We start from the raw sequence: 17,846 nt of genomic DNA on the forward strand, positions 1-17,846 counted from the left end.
AAACGATCCCCTTGAATATCCAGTTCAGACGTGCGCTAGTTGGTGAGCGATGAACAGCCTGGATGCACCTAGTTCGGAGATTGATAGATGTACAACTCTCCGACCAGCCAGATTCGACGCAATGGAAATTAGCTAAAAATGGGGTTTTTACGGTAAAATCGTTTTATATGGATTTGATTAATTCTGGCCCAATCTCAAGATCGTTGCATATCTGGAGGATTAAGGTTCCCTTGCGTATAAATTTTTTTATGTGGTTTGTCCACAAGCAAGTTATTCTCACCAAGGACAACCTAATTAAGAGGCGTTGGGTAGGTAGTTCACGTTGTTGTTTTTGTGATCATGATGAAACAATACAACATTTATTCATTGAATGCTCACTCGTCAAATTGTTTTGGAGAACGATTCATATAGCTTTCAACATTAACCCTCCAGTTGACATTGAGTCGTTGTTTGGAACGTAGTTAGCTGGGGTTGAACATACTATTGCGGCTCGTATTCGGATTGGAATATGTGCGCTTTTGTGGGCTATATGGAACTGTCGGAATGATTTTATTTTTAACAGACAATACAATTTAACTTTCTTGCAGGTAATCTTCAGAGCTACTGCTTGGATCCGTACGTGGTCCTTACTCACTCCTATGGAATCCAGGAAGCCTTTGGTTAGTGGGTGCAACCAGTGGGAGATGATAGCACGGGCTATATTCAACCGGTTCGGATGGCGGTCGCATAGCAGGATAGGACTCTAGGAGTCATATCATACATATTACCGTACCGGTTGTGATTGTCAGCGTGTACTTTTCTCTTCTTCATTTCCTTTGCTCTGCTTGCGAGCTGTAATATTTTTATGACTTTGTGCTACTTTGCGAACTTTTAATAAGATGGCTGCATGCATCATTATGATACAGAGGCCGGGGGTAAACCTTCATTTCCAAAAAAAAAACTCACCCTGAAGTTTGCAAATGTGGATGATGTGTCATACCAATTCAATTGACATGATCATGACATTGTGAATAATCTGATGGATTTTCACAATGTTTTATATGCAAATTGTTTCCTCATTTTTCTATAATTCACGAGGAAAAGTAAATTTAGAGCAATGTCCTTTATGGTATTGCTCTTAGGATTGCAAGGAAGTGCACGATTAGTCCTTTGATTGTATTGATCTCAAGATATATATGTACATGTTAAGGAATGCCCCCAAAAGGCAGCTCTTACAAGATTGGGAAGAGACGCGTCTGTATAGACAGACGCATCCGTACGAGACGTCTATTCGGGGCTGGACACAAATGATGTTTTTTAATGATGATTCGTTAGTTAACACATGTCAATTAAATTATTCCTAACGGATTTCATCCAAAGTTGGATCACGGTAACTCATGCATGGTGACTAACTACGACTAGATTAACCAGTCACTCGGTCCTCGGTAACATGCGAGCAATCGAATTGAATATTATAGACGTTGTGCGTAAGTAATGGAGGAGCTCAACGGCACTACCACACTAGTACCCCGATGGAAAGGTCCACGGATCATGCGCCAATTATGATCTACTGTATGCCAGTACATCCACCTACAACAACAAGAGCTTCGCAATCACATCATCCAACTAAATACGTGCAAAGCGACGCCGGTGATCATTTACAGCGGTGGCAAAAATCGGTCGACCAGCATGCACATGGACGCCATCACATCGACCCAGATCCCTCGATCCATCCATCCTTTTTCTGGATTCAGTTTCGGGCACTGCTGGCTGCCTTTTGGAGTGGGCACCCAGCGTACCTACCTACCCACCCGGGGTACGCAAATGGCCGATGCCCTGTACTGCGTACGTACAAGAGCAAAGTCCACAGAGAGCGGGAGACATAAAAGAAAGATGATCCAATGGCTCTGGCTTTTGTTTCGGCCTTTTGCTTTCGTGCTTTGCTGCTAATGGGCAATGGCGACCCATATGAATGATGTGGACGCATGTGATGGATGGATCCGCCGAGTGGTTGCAACGCAAAGCTGCTGCTGCATCCATGGATGGACAAGGATCTGGTCGATGAACGCGGGGCGGCACGCACCGATGCATGACCACGAGTGATGTGTTGAGCACATGCCGTGCGATCGTGGCATGCGTTTGCCAAGGGGGTGAGGCGTAGGTACCCAACTGACGGTGACGGGGAAGCATCATTTGCATACGTACTCCCTCCGTCTGTGAAAGAATATACTTCCAATTTTGTTGAAGGGTCAAACTATCTCAAATTTGACCGAGTTTGTGCAAAAATATATCAATGCTTGTGAAACCAAATAGGTATATGATGAAAATATAGTTTATCATGAATCTAATGCTACTAATTTGATGACATAAATGTTGATCTATTATTGTATAAATACGGTCAAACATAAAAAAGTTTGACTTTCCGACAAAGTTGAAAGTACACTCTTTCAAAGACGGAGGGAGTAGATCACAGCTTGCAATTCATCGAAAGAATTGCTTTTCCCAGAAAAGCAGGATAGTAGCATCCATGGCATCTGCTTCCGTTAATGCACACACAATAATAAAGACTACCATTGATTATTCAACATTGCTAAGTAAAGTCAAAACACTGATACTACAAGAAAGAGAAAACGAGGCCTCGAGGTGGAATCTCCATTGACCCATCACAAAACCCTACCATGCTACGGAACAACAAGGAAAATACACTGCACCTAGAGAGGTAATTACACAAAACCAACAGGTCGGGGTCTAGCACTTGGAATAAGTGGGTACCTATCTCAAAATCAATCAACAACTCAAAAGAAAAAAAAACAGGACGGGTCTAACCTAACGCTGTATACCACCTGCGGTCACCACGCTCCATGTCGGCCCAACATGCAAGACCCACCGGTCAGTTTTGCTGCTTTCGCGAGATAACTTGAGAATCCGAGCGATTTATTACTTGCATGCCTAAAAAATTGTGGTGCCCTGGGATTTTCTTCAAATACGGTGGCAAGTTGTCACACCGGCCTCAAATATGCTGGTTTTGTGTAATTACCTCGCAGCTATACAAAACTTTCAAGAAGAATTTATCACACGTGCATCGAATGTTGACGAGTTCAACCAAAAGTCAAACATGAGATTATCATCCTTTGAGCGAAGCCAGAGACAACACCTTCAACAAAGTCATGACAACACCTTCAACAAAGTCATGACGCGTGTGTGTCGACAATGCGACGTCTACTTGGAGAGGCGAGATTGTAGGTTTTTCACCCAAAGATAATGCACATTTGCCGTCGAACCGTCACTTAACAACCTCGCTACCAGCTAGCAACTCCTTGCTAGCGGGATCCCGATGTTGGGAGAGGCCAAGGACCCCCACGCCACTGGAGAAAATTCCACCTGAGAGGGTCGTCGCTACACCTCCATACGATCTCAGCTCAGCCATGCCCAGCTAAGAAACAGGTCAACTGTTGCTGCATAGATCCGGCCCCAATCGAAACATCTTACCCAAGACACCGACGCAATGCCACAACCTCATGCCAGCCCTCATCATGTTTGGCTGCACGGCGCCCTGGCCAAGTACTATGCCACCAAACAGATCTAGGCGGATGCATGATCTCCTCTGCACGTCGTCGAGGGAGGCCGCCTGCCTTTCGCCATGTCGACGAACGCCGCCGCGCCAGGCATAGCCGACGATGCCATGCCCCCGCTGGAGATAGCCTTGTTGAACCCACCATAGCTTAGGCTGGTCATAGTGGGGAGTAACTTAGACTAGTAACATGCATGTGTTACTACCTTCATAATGGGTAGTAATATATGGATGGTAACATACAAGCCTTCATTAATTGAGACATAGACTCATTTTACCTCGGGGTGTATTATGTTACAGTAACATATTATGTTACCATAAGCATCTCTCCCCTCATTAACTCCATGCCACATAAACAATTTTGTCTTGGGATGTGTTATGTTACTACCTAAGTTACTCCCACTATGACTAGCCTTACGACTCGATAAGGGGCCGACCTGGCCGGTTGGTTCGGGACACGTGACGCAAGAGTCGGTGTCAGGCCAGATTGGCCACCGCCCGAGCCTAGCTAACTCAAAGAAACTTAGGCCTCCTCTGATTTAGAATAGTTTTGTAGGAATTCTAAATGATAGGAATTTTGTAGGGGGGATTTTCTTTAGAGCCCTTTGGTTTATAAGAATGGACTCATATTTCTATGTAGGATACGAACCAATCCTTCACATTTCAAAAGAAAAAAAAAGTATTAGCCTAGACCCAACAGAAAATTTTCTATCATATGGATCAAGTGGCATCTTCTTTCCGGTAGAAATTGAGATACATGTATCTCACTTACTATTATTTTTCTATCCTATGAACCAAGGAAGCCGTGTTGGGGAACGTAGCAGAAATTCAAAATTTTCTACGCATCACCAAGATCAATCTATGGAGTAATCTAGCAACGAAGGGAAGGGGAGTGCATCTACATACCCTTGTAGATCGCGACGGAAGCGTTCAAGAGAACGGGGTTGATGGAGTCGTACTCGTCGTGATCCAAATCACCGATGATCCTAGCGCCGAACGGACGGCACCTCCGCGTTTAACACACGTACGGAGCAGCGACGTCTCCTCCTTCTTGATCCAGCAAGGGGGGAGGAGAGGTTGATGGAGATCCAGCAGCACGACGGCGTGGTGATGGAAGTAGCGGGATTCCAACAGGGCTTCGCCAAGCGCTGCGGGAGGAGGGAGGTGTGTCACGGGAGGGAGAGGGAGGCGCCAGGGCTTAGGTATTGCTGCCCTCCCTTCCCCCCACTATATATAGGGCCAAGGGAGAGGGGGGGCGCAGCCTTGGCCCTTCCTCCAAGGAAGGGTGCGGCCAGGGAGGAGTCCTTCCCCCCCAAGGCACCTCGGAGGTGCCTTCCCCCTTTAGGACTCTCCCTTTTCCTTATCTCTTAGCGCATGGGCCTCTTGGGGCTGGTTCCCTTGGCCCATATAGGCCAAGGCGCACCCCCTACAGCCCATGTGGCCCCCCGGGGCTGGTGGACCCCCGGACCCCTTTCGGCACTCCCGGTACAATACCGATAAAGTGCGAAACTTTTCCAGCGACCAAAATAAGACTTCCCATATATAAATCTTTACCTCCGGACCATTCCGGAACTCCTCGTGACGTCCGGGATCTCATCCGGGACTCCGAACAACTTTCGGGTTACCGCATACTAATATCTCTATAACCCTAGCGTCACCGAACCTTAAGTGTGTAGACCCTACGGGTTCGGGAGACAGGTAGACATGACCGAGACGACTCTCCGGTCAATAACCAACAGTGGGATCTGGATACCCATGTTGGCTCCCACATGCTCCTCGATGATTTCATCGGATGAACCACGATGTCGAGGATTCAATCAATCCCGTATACAATTCCCTTTGTCTATCGGTATGGTACTTGCCCGAGATTCGATCGTCGGTATCCCGATACCTTGTTCAATCTCGTTACCGGCAAGTCTCTTTACTCGTTCCGTAACTCACATCATCCCGTGATCAACTCCTTGGTCACATTGTGCACATTATGATGATGTCCTACCGAGTGGGCCCAGAGATACCTCTCCGTTTACACGGAGTGACAAATCCCAGTCTCGATTCGTGCCAACCCAACAGACACTTTCGGAGATACCTGTAGTGCACCTTTATAGTCACCCAGTTACGTTGTGACGTTTGGTACACCCAAAGCATTCCTACGGTATCCGGGAGTTGCACAATCTCATGGTCTAAGGAAATGATACTTGACATTAGAAAAGCTCCGAGCAAACGAACTACACGATCTTGTGCTAGGCTTAGGATTGGGTCTTGTCCATCACATCATTCTCCTAATGATGTGATCCCGTTATCAACGACATCCAATGTCCATGGTCAGGAAACCGTAACCATCTATTGATCAACGAGCTAGTCAACTAGAGGCTTACTTAGGGACATGGTGTTGTCTATGTATCCACACATGTATCTGAGTTTCCTATCAATACAATTCCAGCATGGATAATAAACGATTATCATGAACAAGAAAATATAATAATAACCAATTTATTATTGCCTCCAGGGCATATTTCCAACAAGCCGTAATCTTAAACTATGATCACTTTTGCTACGAAAATTCACAAGACTAATCTTTTGCAGATGTCCTAAGCGAGTGACATGTTTAAAAATTTGGAAACTTAAGAGTGTGAATTTTGCAAAGTCTTAAAAAACACTTCCGCTTCCACGCAGACGCAGGTCTTGATGGTCACTTTGCACATGCAGTCCTAGACGCATCTCCTAGTTACCTCGATCAATGCAAAGACACTATTGGCCCATGGTCAGGTCGCGGTTCGTCTGGTCCGTAGATGCCTGGAGATCAAAAGGTCAAAGCACCCGAGGAAGAAAGTGAAAAGTCACACACACCACAAGTATTGTGCGTGAAGCAGTCAGGCTCCCTGACTGACACCGAGGGAGCGGTTGGGCGTGGGTTGCACTCGGAGGGCGACCACCCTTGTCTCACTCGTCCCCGTTGCGACTCGCGACAGAAACCGGTGCTGCACGGCAGTCCGGTCCAGGGCGCGCGCGCGCGGACGCCCCGGCGCCCACGCTACACCGGGCGGATGCACGCCACCCGTTGCCTTGCCGTGCCGTGCCGGCGCCGTCCGGTCTCGCGGGACCGCGTGGTCGATCGGACAGACAGACTCCTCGTGGGCCACTTGCCGCGGCCGGATCCAGCATATATAGTGTGATCAGGAGGCATTGTTTACGGCTGTGGTTAACCAGGCTAGGATTCCGACTTGTGTGATCAGGAGGCGTCGATTGGGAGTGCAGCGGCAGCGTGAGATGGTCCAAAGTCGTCGTCGTCGTCACACATGATTACAACAACTCACAAATGCTCTTTACTGTTCATCAAGTATCTATCTGTACTTTTTCGATTTTTCAGTACAACAACAATCTTCTGTGAAGAAAAAACAACCCTCCGGCCTCTAGGCAACAACAAATTAAGTTACACAAACCCGGAGTTTCTCTCAGCCTCGTCCATTTCGGCAGAAGAAGAAGAAAGGGCGTGCGTGCAGAGGCCGCAGAACCAACTATGAAACAGAAACAGATCAAAGGGCATGCAGGCTACACATCGTGTGCAAACACAGAACGAAGGGGCGTGGGAAACAGGCGATGACCGGGGGGACAGACTTTACATACAGACAGGGGGAGGCGGCCGTCGGCGTCAGAAGGGGCTGAAGGGCTCCGGGAGCGGCTCGAACCGGTGGTCGAACAGGGGGCTCTGGTCAGGCTTGTCGTCGTCGAACCCGCCGTGCAGCCAGCTCGTGTTCCTCACGTCCTCCCCCCTCAGCAGCATCGCCTCGTACCGCGAGCTGCCGTAGATGTCCAGCTCGCTCAGGGACGTCTCCTTGGTCTCGAAGCTCCCCCGGTCCGGCGAGTCGGTTGAGCTGCCCCCGTTGCGAGACAGGGCTCCATAGGAGTCGCTGGAGAAGAAGTGCCCGTTGGCGCTGCCGTTGTCCGCGTAGTGCCGGTGGTCACTGTTCGAGGTGAGATGCCCGGGGTCAGACATTCGGACCGGACGGACCTTGCCGGTGCTTGAGCGGATGCTGTGCGGAAACAGGGATGCCCCACGGATGCCACCCAAGTTCTGCCGAATGTCCTATAAAGACAGAAGAATGCTGGTGTAATTAGTTTCTTCAACGGAATAAAACAATCAAAGTTACGAAATAGATCTAACAAGGAGCCAGTCCATAACATTTTTGGAGTTTCACATTACTTGACATGATATTCAAATGCAAAATGCAGTTTACCTACTCTGGTTTAGCTGCAATGGCGGAAGATGATTTTGGTACTCACCACATGCTTAAAGCAGTTTCTCAGCGATGCTTATGTCTATTTTCGATTTTACATCACTAAAAGATGATTAATTTCACATCACTCAAAGATGAATTTGCTACTCAGATGTGAAATAGTCCAAGTTTTCAATTCTGGTCTATATTCTGGACCATAAGATTAATTCACTTGCAGCGATGGCTTTTCCACCTTGAAATGAAAATATGCTGGCCTTGTAATGTTGTATGTTCAAGTTATACTTTGCCTCTGTAACTTAAATGCTAAAAGGCAAAAAGAAAAATCTTAACAGATGCTAAGATTTGAAGAATTTTTTTCTAAGGAGCTCAGTCAATAACACAACCGTAATGCAACAGAAACTAAGAAATTTATTATGATGTGGATACAAGAAGAAACATACCATGTGCTTGATTGCCATGTCAAGTGAATTCTTTGAAATTGTCCTCCCAAATCCATTATCTCCTGCAACTGCACCAGTCCGTGCAGTCCTAGTAGCTTGACTGTCAACAACGGACCTTTCAGACTGCCTATTTTGGTGTCCATTTGAGCGAGAAGGCGCCTTTGATGGTGGATCAGAAAACTTATTACGACTTGCAGCAGGCACGGAGAGCTTTTTTGCTGGAGCCGAGGCAGCTAACTGTTCAGCATGTGGGTTTGATCTTATTCCTGAAGCCATTCCCGGGCGTGATCTACCAGCAGATAGTGGTCGCTCAGGTAGCTTTGTCCTTAGGTTTGGTGGCGTTTCATTTGGGAAATCAGGGATATCAAGTGGCCGCACCGGAGCTCGGGGCCGTGGACTTGGGGAGCTTGGACGAGATGAAGGAGCTGATGAAGGGGTATCATGTGGCCGCACTGGAGCTCGTGGTCGTGGACCTGGGGAACTTGGACGAGATGCTGGAGCCGATGAAGGAATGTCATGTGAGCGCACTGGAGCTCGGGGTCGTGGACCTGGGGAACTTGGACGGGATGATGGAGCTGATGACGGTGCTGAACTTCGGCCACTACTAGCTGCAGGTCGGTTCATAGATGTCGTCAAGCTATTGCTACTAGAAGTGCGTCCAAAAGAAGGCGAACGGCCCATAGCTGGGGTCGATGAACGCACTGCAGGCTGACGTGTAGGTGTAGATGATCGTGAGCTGGAGCGACTCACTGAAGGAACTGTACCAGAAGACAATGAGGTGGGATGACTTGTCCCATGACCATTACTTGAGGAAGCGCCTGGGCGGCTCGTTGCAGGAATGATACCTACGGATGGGCTTGGGCGGCTCATTGCAGGAATAGACCCTGAAGATGAATTCAACATAATTCGAGACCGAGAATTTGGAGTCGATGGCCTCGAACTTTGGGTGGCTGTGGTCCTGGCAGCAGCTACGTCAGTTGCAGAGTTGGATGTTGCTTGATGAGTTTTCACAGGAGTAGACGGGCGAGTTTTGGATGGTGTAGATGGACGAGGTTTAACAGGAGTAGATGACCTTGCTGGAACTGGACGTGAAGCTGGCACCAATTGTTTTGGCGCAGCAATGGTGCTGCTTCGCCTACTTGGGGTTGTAGGTCTTGAACTGACAGATGAAATACTCGCGTTGAGAACCGCTGTCCTGTTATTGCTTGACATGAGAGTTGATTGGATAGAAGGGCGGGTTACAGAGTTACTTCTTGCTGGTCTAGCGGGAACTGCAGAATGTCCATTCTCTGTTTGAGACACCGAAAGCTGCACATGCAATGCTTATTGCCATTAGAAAACTATGATTATAATTGACAGAATTTAGATGAGAAAATAATCCATTCCAAGAAACCAGGCAATTCAAAAGAGTGCGTCTAGACTAGACAACAATTGTTTACCATACATGCATGTATCCAGAAGATGCATTCAATCCTGTTCTCTGGTTTTAAATACGTGCAATGCAACTTAGAAAAATTAGGCGAGGCCGGTCAACATATTACCGAATTCCAATTGTACAGAGCATGGTACCTAGAATTTACTGACATCATTTCCGCAAAAAACACATCCTGGACTAGTTTGCAAACGAAAATCTTCAAGCAGTGGCATATTTATTATGATTATTTTCCACAAAGATAGCACATCTTACATACCCTTGATGCTCTTGTAGTTGAGGAAGATCTAGTGAGGGTGCGCTTAGGTAATATATTTGAGGATGGTATTTTCTGAGCAACCTCCAGAGCAGGAACACGGGGCGTCCCAGGCGGAGTAAGAAGCCTGAGGAGTGCAACACAAAACATGTTACATAAGAGTGGAAACACATGCTGACATGCATTTACAAGAGGAAACAAATAAGTACACCCTCTGTTCACTAATGTAGGACATTTTGGTAGTTTAGATTGAACTGCCAAAACATCCTTCATTAGCGAACAGAGGCACTGTATTACTGAATAGCTCACTGCAATAACAGAAAACAAATCTATGATCATTCTTCACTACTAAAGCTCACAAAAGTGCACATATGATTATATGGGAGAAGCACTAAATTGATATCCTCTTCATTTGCAGAATATCATGCTAATGCCTCCAAATTGACCTGGTCACCTCACACGCGTCTTAAGTCTTGTCTCACCAACATTATGATTTTCCTTTCCCATATAGAGAATAAACTGAATTCAGATAATAAACGTACTATTAGGTATACATTCCGCTCCATCCACCGTGTTTATTTGTTTCTTTCTATGCGAGACAGATTGAGTATGTATGTACTGAAGCCAGATAATGAGATCCCCTAGACTTGGCCTTTTAAGGTTCGCTTTGCTTAAAAGGATTACATCCAACATCCACCACAGCTAGTGAAGCAGACAGCCTACGAATGAAAATCTGACGTATTTTTGGTACCCTCTCTGCGGAACAGAGCACACATGGCACCCCAAAATCAAGCTTACTCAGGCAAGAAAGTACAGGGGTCAGGTACAAATCGACCCAAAATACAGCCAACTGAAGCCAGTGCTGAAAAATATTCAAAAGCCTTCAGAAGCACGCTGCATTAATCATTCAATTCCAGCTTTTAAGATGACACACAGACGGGTGATTCGCCCAAAAACCCGGGAAATTAAATAACAAAGGGATTCGTGCGAGTGACGCTCACCAGTCGTAGTCGTTCTTGCCGATCTCGGCGTCCAGCAGGTCCTCCATCTCAGACCACCCCGCAGGCCGTAGCGAATCCCTTCCCGTCCCGCAAAAGGGCTCACCGGAGCACTAGCCAAACCGATGCCACCTCCGGCCGCGGCCCGCGCCGCCGGGATCCGGCTGGGCGGCCGGGGACGGGCCCGCCGGGTCGGATCTGGATCGGGAAGCTTCGATTGGAGGCCCTGGCTTTTCCCCCCTGCGAGCGAGGCTGGAGCCAATGCCGGTCCTCTCTCCTCGCTCCTGTGCGTGTGGTGTGCTCGCTGGCCGAGTGGTGGCTCTCGTGTGTGGCGTGGGTGCGGCTCTGTCGCTTTTTCCCTCGAGGAGGAGGATGTGCGATGCGATGAGCTGTGCGGGATCGCGAGGAGACGGAGAGGGATGGTGGGGCCCGGAGGGGGGGGGGGGGGGGGTGTGCGTGAGCGTGAGCGTGAGCTCTCTCTCTGCCTGCTGCTGCGTCTGGGGCTCTGCGCTGGGAAAGCTTTGTTTTGTTTAGCCGTAAAGGTTTCGCCACCCTCCGACGATGGTGCGTTGGGGCCCGGCGGGAGGCTTGCGGGGCTGCGGGCTGCGGCTGTCAACGACGGATCGCACTTGCGGGGCAGTAAATAGAGCAACTCCAACGGGCCGATTCAAAAGGACGGCGTATTTGTCCGTTTGGCTCGGCCGCTCGCCCGGCGTCTGTTCAGTTTTGTGTTTGGGTCGATAATACGCTCAACACGCCGACCCATTTCATGTCTGCATCAATTTTTTTTAAAAAGACCCGAGGCCGATCATACCAACGGCCATGTCTCAGCATGCCGGCATCATGCTTGCGCCAGCATACAATGCCGGCTTCAGAAAATATCACCACAGTTCATGCTGGCGCACTCGCCAGCCGGCCGGCACACATGCCGGCACACAAAAAGGGTGGGATTTGAGTTTGACCACGCCATCGCGGCCCCTGTAGTCATGCCAGCACACCTGCCGGCATAAAAAAGACGGCGCTCGCCGCCATAGATCACTCGTCGTCGAACTTGAGCATGTCGGCCTGCATCTTCTCGAACCACGGCCTCTTCCTTAGCGACACGATGTTGAGATCCACCTTTATGATCTCCACCCCGATCATCATGCTCGCGAGAGCCACTTCTTTCGCCTTGGTCTTGGCGTTGGCGGCCTCGATCTCTAGCATCTTGGCTTGCTTCTCCGCCTCGAGCTCGGACATCTTGGCTTGCTTCTCCGCGTCTATCTCAAGCCTCCTCCTTTGGATCTCCATGAAAGCGTCCATTTGCTCCGCCTTAAAACGTCGGCGCTCCTCCTCCCTTGAGTCCTTCTTGTTCATCATGCCCTCCACACTTGCGATCAAGGCGTTGGATGTCGCATCCCGCTTGTCCTCCTTCTTGGAGTTGGTCTTCCCCCGCGGCCGTGACGGCTCGCCCTCCCCAACCTCCTCCACAGCTTGCTTCCCCCCACGCGACTTGAGGGCGGCATATTGCGCCTTGAACTTCTCCTCGTCCTTGATGACCCGAAAACAATGGGAGAGGTTGAAGCACTTGCCATTGTGTTGAATCTTGAATGCCTCCAAAGTTTGAAATGCCTACAAAATGTTTCCATGCAAGCATATGGGCAAATGATATGCAAATGAACACGCAAGCATGAACTTGATGACACAAAAGAGGGCGGCTTGCTAGCATACCATGTCTTGCATGCCGATGCCGCTCACGGGGCAGGCCTTGACGCTCTCAAGAGTGGGGCAAAACTTGTTGCACTCTTGTTGGATCACCCTCCATCGCTTGAAAATGGACACCCACCCGCGCGTGCTCACAAGTTGGTAAGGCGGAAACTTCTTGCGCTCATGAAACTCTCGGTGGACACGAATCCAAAAGGTTGAATGCTTTTGTTCGGCGCCCGTCTTGGGGTCTTGTCCAATGTCTCGCCAACACTGGCAAAGAAGCTTGTCTTCGGCCGCCGTGTATGCCTTCGTGCGCTTGCTCTTGCGCTTCGGCTTAGGACCAGCGGCTTGGTTGGCGAGCTCGTCCTCGAACAAGGGCTCCACTTCGATGCCGCACTCGTCCTCTTCCTCTAGCCCGTAGTCGTCCGGGAACTCGTGGTCGAGTGGGAAGCCGTCTAGGTCGATGCCGACCTGATCACGCATGAAGGCCCCCCTGATCGGGATCATAGCCAGCGGGCGGCATGAACGCCCCGCAGCCGTCCTGGCTTTGTGTCTCGTCGGGGTCGTAGCCAGTGGCCGGCGCACCGCCCTCGAAGATGAGGTTCTGCATGTAGTCCTCGTCGACGGCGGACGGCATTCCCTCGAACAGGTTGCGGGCCTCCGGGAGCACGCCGGCCGACGTCTGCCGCGCGCGTTTCCTCGCGCCACCGGATGACGAGCCACCGGCCACCAGGGTGGCGTTGAGGTCGATGGGCGCGGGCGCGGGCGTGGAAGACGTGACCACTCCCCGGAGAGGCGGGAGGCCTGTGGGTACACGTGGAAGCCGGGCACCGGGTTGCAAGCCGACGCGCGGGGCGAGTCAGGCAGCATCATCCGAGGAAACACCGACAAGCCGGTGCTGGCCGCGGCGACGGCGGCGTTGACGAGGCCGTGTTGGCCAGGGTTTAACCCTAGCATGTAGAGCGCTTCCCTCGTTGCCGCCGTGACGCGGGTGTTGGTGACCTCCTGCTGCGCTGCGGCGGCGACGACGGCCTGCGCGGCGGCCTCATCCCTCGCGTCCGCGGCGTGCCTCCGGTCCTTCCTCTTGGCCGACTCCCTTGCCCGTTGTGCGGGCGTCAGCGGCTTCTTTGGCTTGGCCGCGGCAACGGTCTTGCGCGGGGCACGAGGCTTGCCTTTCCCGGCGGGGGTGGGGGCGTCGGACGAGGCGAGGGAGGCGAGGCCGGCGGCGGCGTCGAGGTCGATGGCGTCGTCCATGGCGGGTGTGGGGCGGGAGCGCGCGGGCGGGAGGGTTTTGGGGGGGGGGGGAATGGTTGTGGCAGCCACCGACCGGCGGGCCCAGGGAGAGGAGTATTCGCGCGCGCGTCCGTCTTTTATCCGCGCCGACACAAATCCGGCTTAAAATTGGGCCGGGAATGGATCGTCATGCGGACGCCAAGCGGGCGCGCGTCGTTTGGGTCGGCGCGTTGGGCCGCCTTTTCAGTCCGCGCCGACCCAAACGGACACCGGCGGACGAAATGGGTCGCCCCATTGGAGTTGCTCTTATAGCGGAAATTGCTTAGGCCTTGTAAAATGCTAAGTGCTTAGGAAGGTGTTTATAAAAATAAACCGGATTTTTTGTAAGCACCAGTGCCTATTTCTACGGGAGAGACGTCTAATTAAGCGGCTGTGTACAAATAAGCACCGGTGCTTAAAGGAAGGCTGATTTATTTCTCCAAGCATGTCTGCTAAGCACCTTGCATTGTACATGGCATTATGGGTTCCCTGATTTATTTACTTTTTGAAAAAAAATTCAAAATTCACGTTTTTATATGTTCCAATAAATAGAGACATACTTTATTTTTATTTTTGCGAATCAAAATAGAGACATATATAGGGATGCATTGTGCATCGCTGTAAAGTTTCATGATGAAATACGTTTTGTTGTGAGCTACACAACAAATCATGTATTTCTAGCACATGCACTTTCTTTAATAGGATAAAAATGTATGTCACCATAAAAATTTACGGTAATGTGGTAAACATCCATATGTATGTGTACTTATTTTTTCTAAATGAAACTTCAACAAAAGAAGTGACTTTTGATTATTATTTTTGAAAAGTTTGGGTTACATGGAGCCGGGAGCCAAAATCCTCACTACTGTGATAGCAACAAAATTAACATCAATACTATCTTTTTTTTTTACTTACTACATGTCTCTTTATTTTCCACCATATTGTACCTTTAGTGAGTGGAGGTGTCCCAAGGGTTGTTATTTTCCTCTGCTCCATCACAACGTGTGCAAGGCGGTGAAGAATACATCGCTTTCCCAGCGGCACCATCTCCCCCCCCCCCCCCTCTCCCTTCGTCTGTCGCTCCGACATTTTGGAGGGGCGGGGACCCGGTGCTTCAGTTATGCACTTTTGGGTTTAATCTTCGAGCGGTGTTGGTAGGACGATGGCAACCGCAAGAAATAAGGTCCTTGCCCTGCCCTGGTTTCGGTGGTGCCATTTCTAATTGTCGGGAGGCGTGTGGAGTAGTGTGTGTCCCAAGATCTGGTCCTTCGGCTCTGGGATTTGCTTCTGCAAATTTGCCTCGATTGCATTGTCCTGCAGAGTAGACGACATGGTTCTGCATCTTAATCCTTTGATTCTAGTTCTGGCCAACAAACGTTCACCAACTTTGGCCTCGTCGAAGCAACGTGTGAGATTTGTGTTCCCCAAGTTCAGTTGGCTAGACCTACGTGTTCTACACGCCATATTCGGTGTTTCTTCCCCGGTGCGGCGATTTGCTACGCAAACGGCAGATAGCAGCCGCCGACGTCTTTCTAGACGTTGCTTCTATAAACTTTTGGGTTTCAACAAGCATGCTTTGCTTAGATGGAGGCCTAAATGCGGCAACACGCTTCGCCTATGATCTGCAACCAGTGAATTCATGATGAAGAAGACTCCGACATTCCCAAGGACTTAGATACAGTATATTTTTCAATTTACATAATAGTGTGTTTGTAAGGGTCTCTGCTCCTAACAACCGTACTTGGGATTCAAATCAAATTATGTTCGCATGTCAAATATCTCTTACAATCAAATTACTTTTTTAGGGGTACAACCAAAATTACTTGAATATTTGGATTCAAATCAAAGACGGTTTCGATAGAAAATTATCCTAACCAATTTCATCCTCACAACCATGTTTAATGAGACTCGAGAAAGAAAAATAATGTTGCTGGCATGTGGGACCGTGGGCAATTAGGGATCTGCTGCGGCCACTGCGATAGATGCCGATAAGGCCCTAGTTAAGATACTGTACGTGGCATGTGCTGGTGGCGGGGATCAGAATAATCAGCTGGCTTGTCTGGTCGGTGGATGATTTGCTGCCCGATGAGATGATAATCATTCATTCCGTTTGCCAAGAAAAAAGATGATCATTCTCAACTCGAGGCGATGGTATGGATATGTAATAAGTGTTGAGGCAGCCGGCAGCCTGTCAAAGTCCCTCCTTCTGACAAATCGTGTAGTCAAATGCCGGCAACATGCGCCTGCAGCTCATGAACGAGACCCTAGAGAGCGCACGTGCATCGGCCTTGCTTTCGAGGTGCGTCGCTCGATCCAAAGCGCGGGATGAGATGAGATCATACCCGGGCGGCTCGGTTCCCCTAGAATTACTTCCGGCGAGTACTTGTTGCCGTGCCAAGATAAATCTTGTGGCATCTGTACTATTTCGTGCCAGAAAAACCCAAACATTCCGGCGAGCGTATAGGCATGCCATGAGCCGGACGAGCAGGGGGACTGGAAGTGGAACTGCTGTGTGAGTAAAGTAAGACAGGAGAGCGCCATCCAAACCGCCGATCCCAGTCCAGGTTCTTTTTTATCGTAGTACGTAGGAGTAGATCCCAGTCCAGTGATCGGTCTACCGCGGCGTGCGTAGGTTGGTGGCGGCGTCTCGGGGACGGCAGGGCACGGACGATTCGACGGCTCCCGGCCGCGCGCGTCGGTTGGGTGGGAGACGGACGGCGACAGGTGGTTGCCGCGTCTCGATCGGCCGGGAACCGGACACCGCGGCACTGTGCTGTGATCTGGGCACGGCCCGAGTTGCCTCCGTGCGCCGGAACTTTCCTCGTCGTCTCGCTGGGCGCCGCTGGCCACGCACGCACGTACGCCGGGCCGATCATGTTAGTTCCAGCCGTGCAAGGCCCCTAGCTTGCTTTGCTGTGACCTGTAAATCCCAAGATGATGCTCCGTTCTGCGGTAAAATTTGTATTGCTACTGCAGTTTACGAAATATCAACAGAGATTCCATGCTACTCGCCGATGCAGATGCGGGAATCCTCAATGGTTGGTGGCGGGACAAGGAGAAACTGCTGGCGCCTCGTGCCGGGGACCGATCGACCGGTTACATGTAGTAACATGCCCTTGTGCACACGCACATGCCATGCATCGCCGGATGCCCCCATCCGTGCTAACCCATCTGTGGTAGTGTTGCATAATGCGCGGTCCTGCCGTAGCAAAACTGTCTGCACCGTACCGGACGACAGTGCAATAACACGTATGGTTTGTCCTCCCAACTACAGGAGAGGAGAAAGAGAGATAATGCGAATGGTGGACCGGTGGCGGTGCCAACTTGTTGAACCGTCCGTCGATGCGCAAGCAACTTCCCCCAGTGATGTTCGTTTTCAGGCACAGCACGATCGAGGATAAGGTCCAGTCCAGGAGCCCTGGTATTGTCTATGCTAATAATCGGTCACCAGATTCGGTGAACATGCGAGCTCACTCTACTAATGTATACTAGTATGATAGATCAAGCCTTGTCAAGGATTGTAGTACTAGCTAGTCGCGGTTCTTTGTGTCAGAGAGCTTACTGATGCAGTGCTTTGATTGTAGAGTATATATCTATTTTTCAGATGTTAAATTGATTGTCAAATGATGCAATGCACCCCGGATTGTACTTCGTGTGAACTCTTGGAAACTTGCAGCTGATGGTAAATCACGAGCTCAATCATAGGGCGTAAAGATGGCACTGGTAGTACAGCTTAAAGATCCATGTCAAACTCCACAAGGTTTTATGAGGCCATGCGTTTTCACCGGAAAGGAAAAGCAAAAGCGACGTCTTAGCTGTGGGTCGATGAGGGGGATTAATTTGGTCTCAAGAGCAAGAATGATGGCGCCTGCAGGTACGCGCGTACCAGTTGCCTTCAACTCGCACATTAATCATTTGTGTTTTGGGGTACCATTTTCACTCTGCCAACGCTTCATCTCCAGCCTTCTTGGTGCCGA

General features: G+C 49.9%; 1 protein-coding gene across 1 annotated transcript; it reads right to left on the reverse strand.

Moving 5' to 3' along the window:
- Positions 1-6,850: 6,850 nt before the first annotated feature.
- Positions 6,851-11,420, reverse strand: LOC109755465 (uncharacterized). Its single transcript, XM_020314373.4, has 4 exons — positions 10,915-11,420; positions 9,917-10,040; positions 8,226-9,533; positions 6,851-7,634 (listed from the first exon to the last, which is right to left on the reverse strand). Exons 1-4 carry the CDS (start codon positions 10,959-10,961, stop codon positions 7,200-7,202), a joined length of 1,914 nt encoding a protein of 637 aa, XP_020169962.1. The 5' UTR covers positions 10,962-11,420; the 3' UTR covers positions 6,851-7,199.
- Between the last annotated feature and the right edge of the window lie 6,426 nt (positions 11,421-17,846).

The sequence above is a fragment of the Aegilops tauschii genome, chromosome 1 (genome assembly GCF_002575655.3).
Source record: "Aegilops tauschii subsp. strangulata cultivar AL8/78 chromosome 1, Aet v6.0, whole genome shotgun sequence".
NCBI classification, from domain to species: Eukaryota; Viridiplantae; Streptophyta; class Magnoliopsida; order Poales; family Poaceae; genus Aegilops; species Aegilops tauschii.

Coding starts and splice junctions, on each gene's coding strand:
- LOC109755465 (XM_020314373.4), bottom strand. CDS start 10,961: ATGGAGGACCTGCTGGACGCCGAGATCGGCAAGAACGACTACGACTG. Junction 9,534..9,916: donor CAACTACAAGAGCATCAAGG/GTATGTAAGATG, acceptor TTGCATGTGCAG/CTTTCGGTGTCTCAAACAGA. Junction 7,635..8,225: donor ACATGGCAATCAAGCACATG/GTATGTTTCTTC, acceptor CTGTCTTTATAG/GACATTCGGCAGAACTTGGG.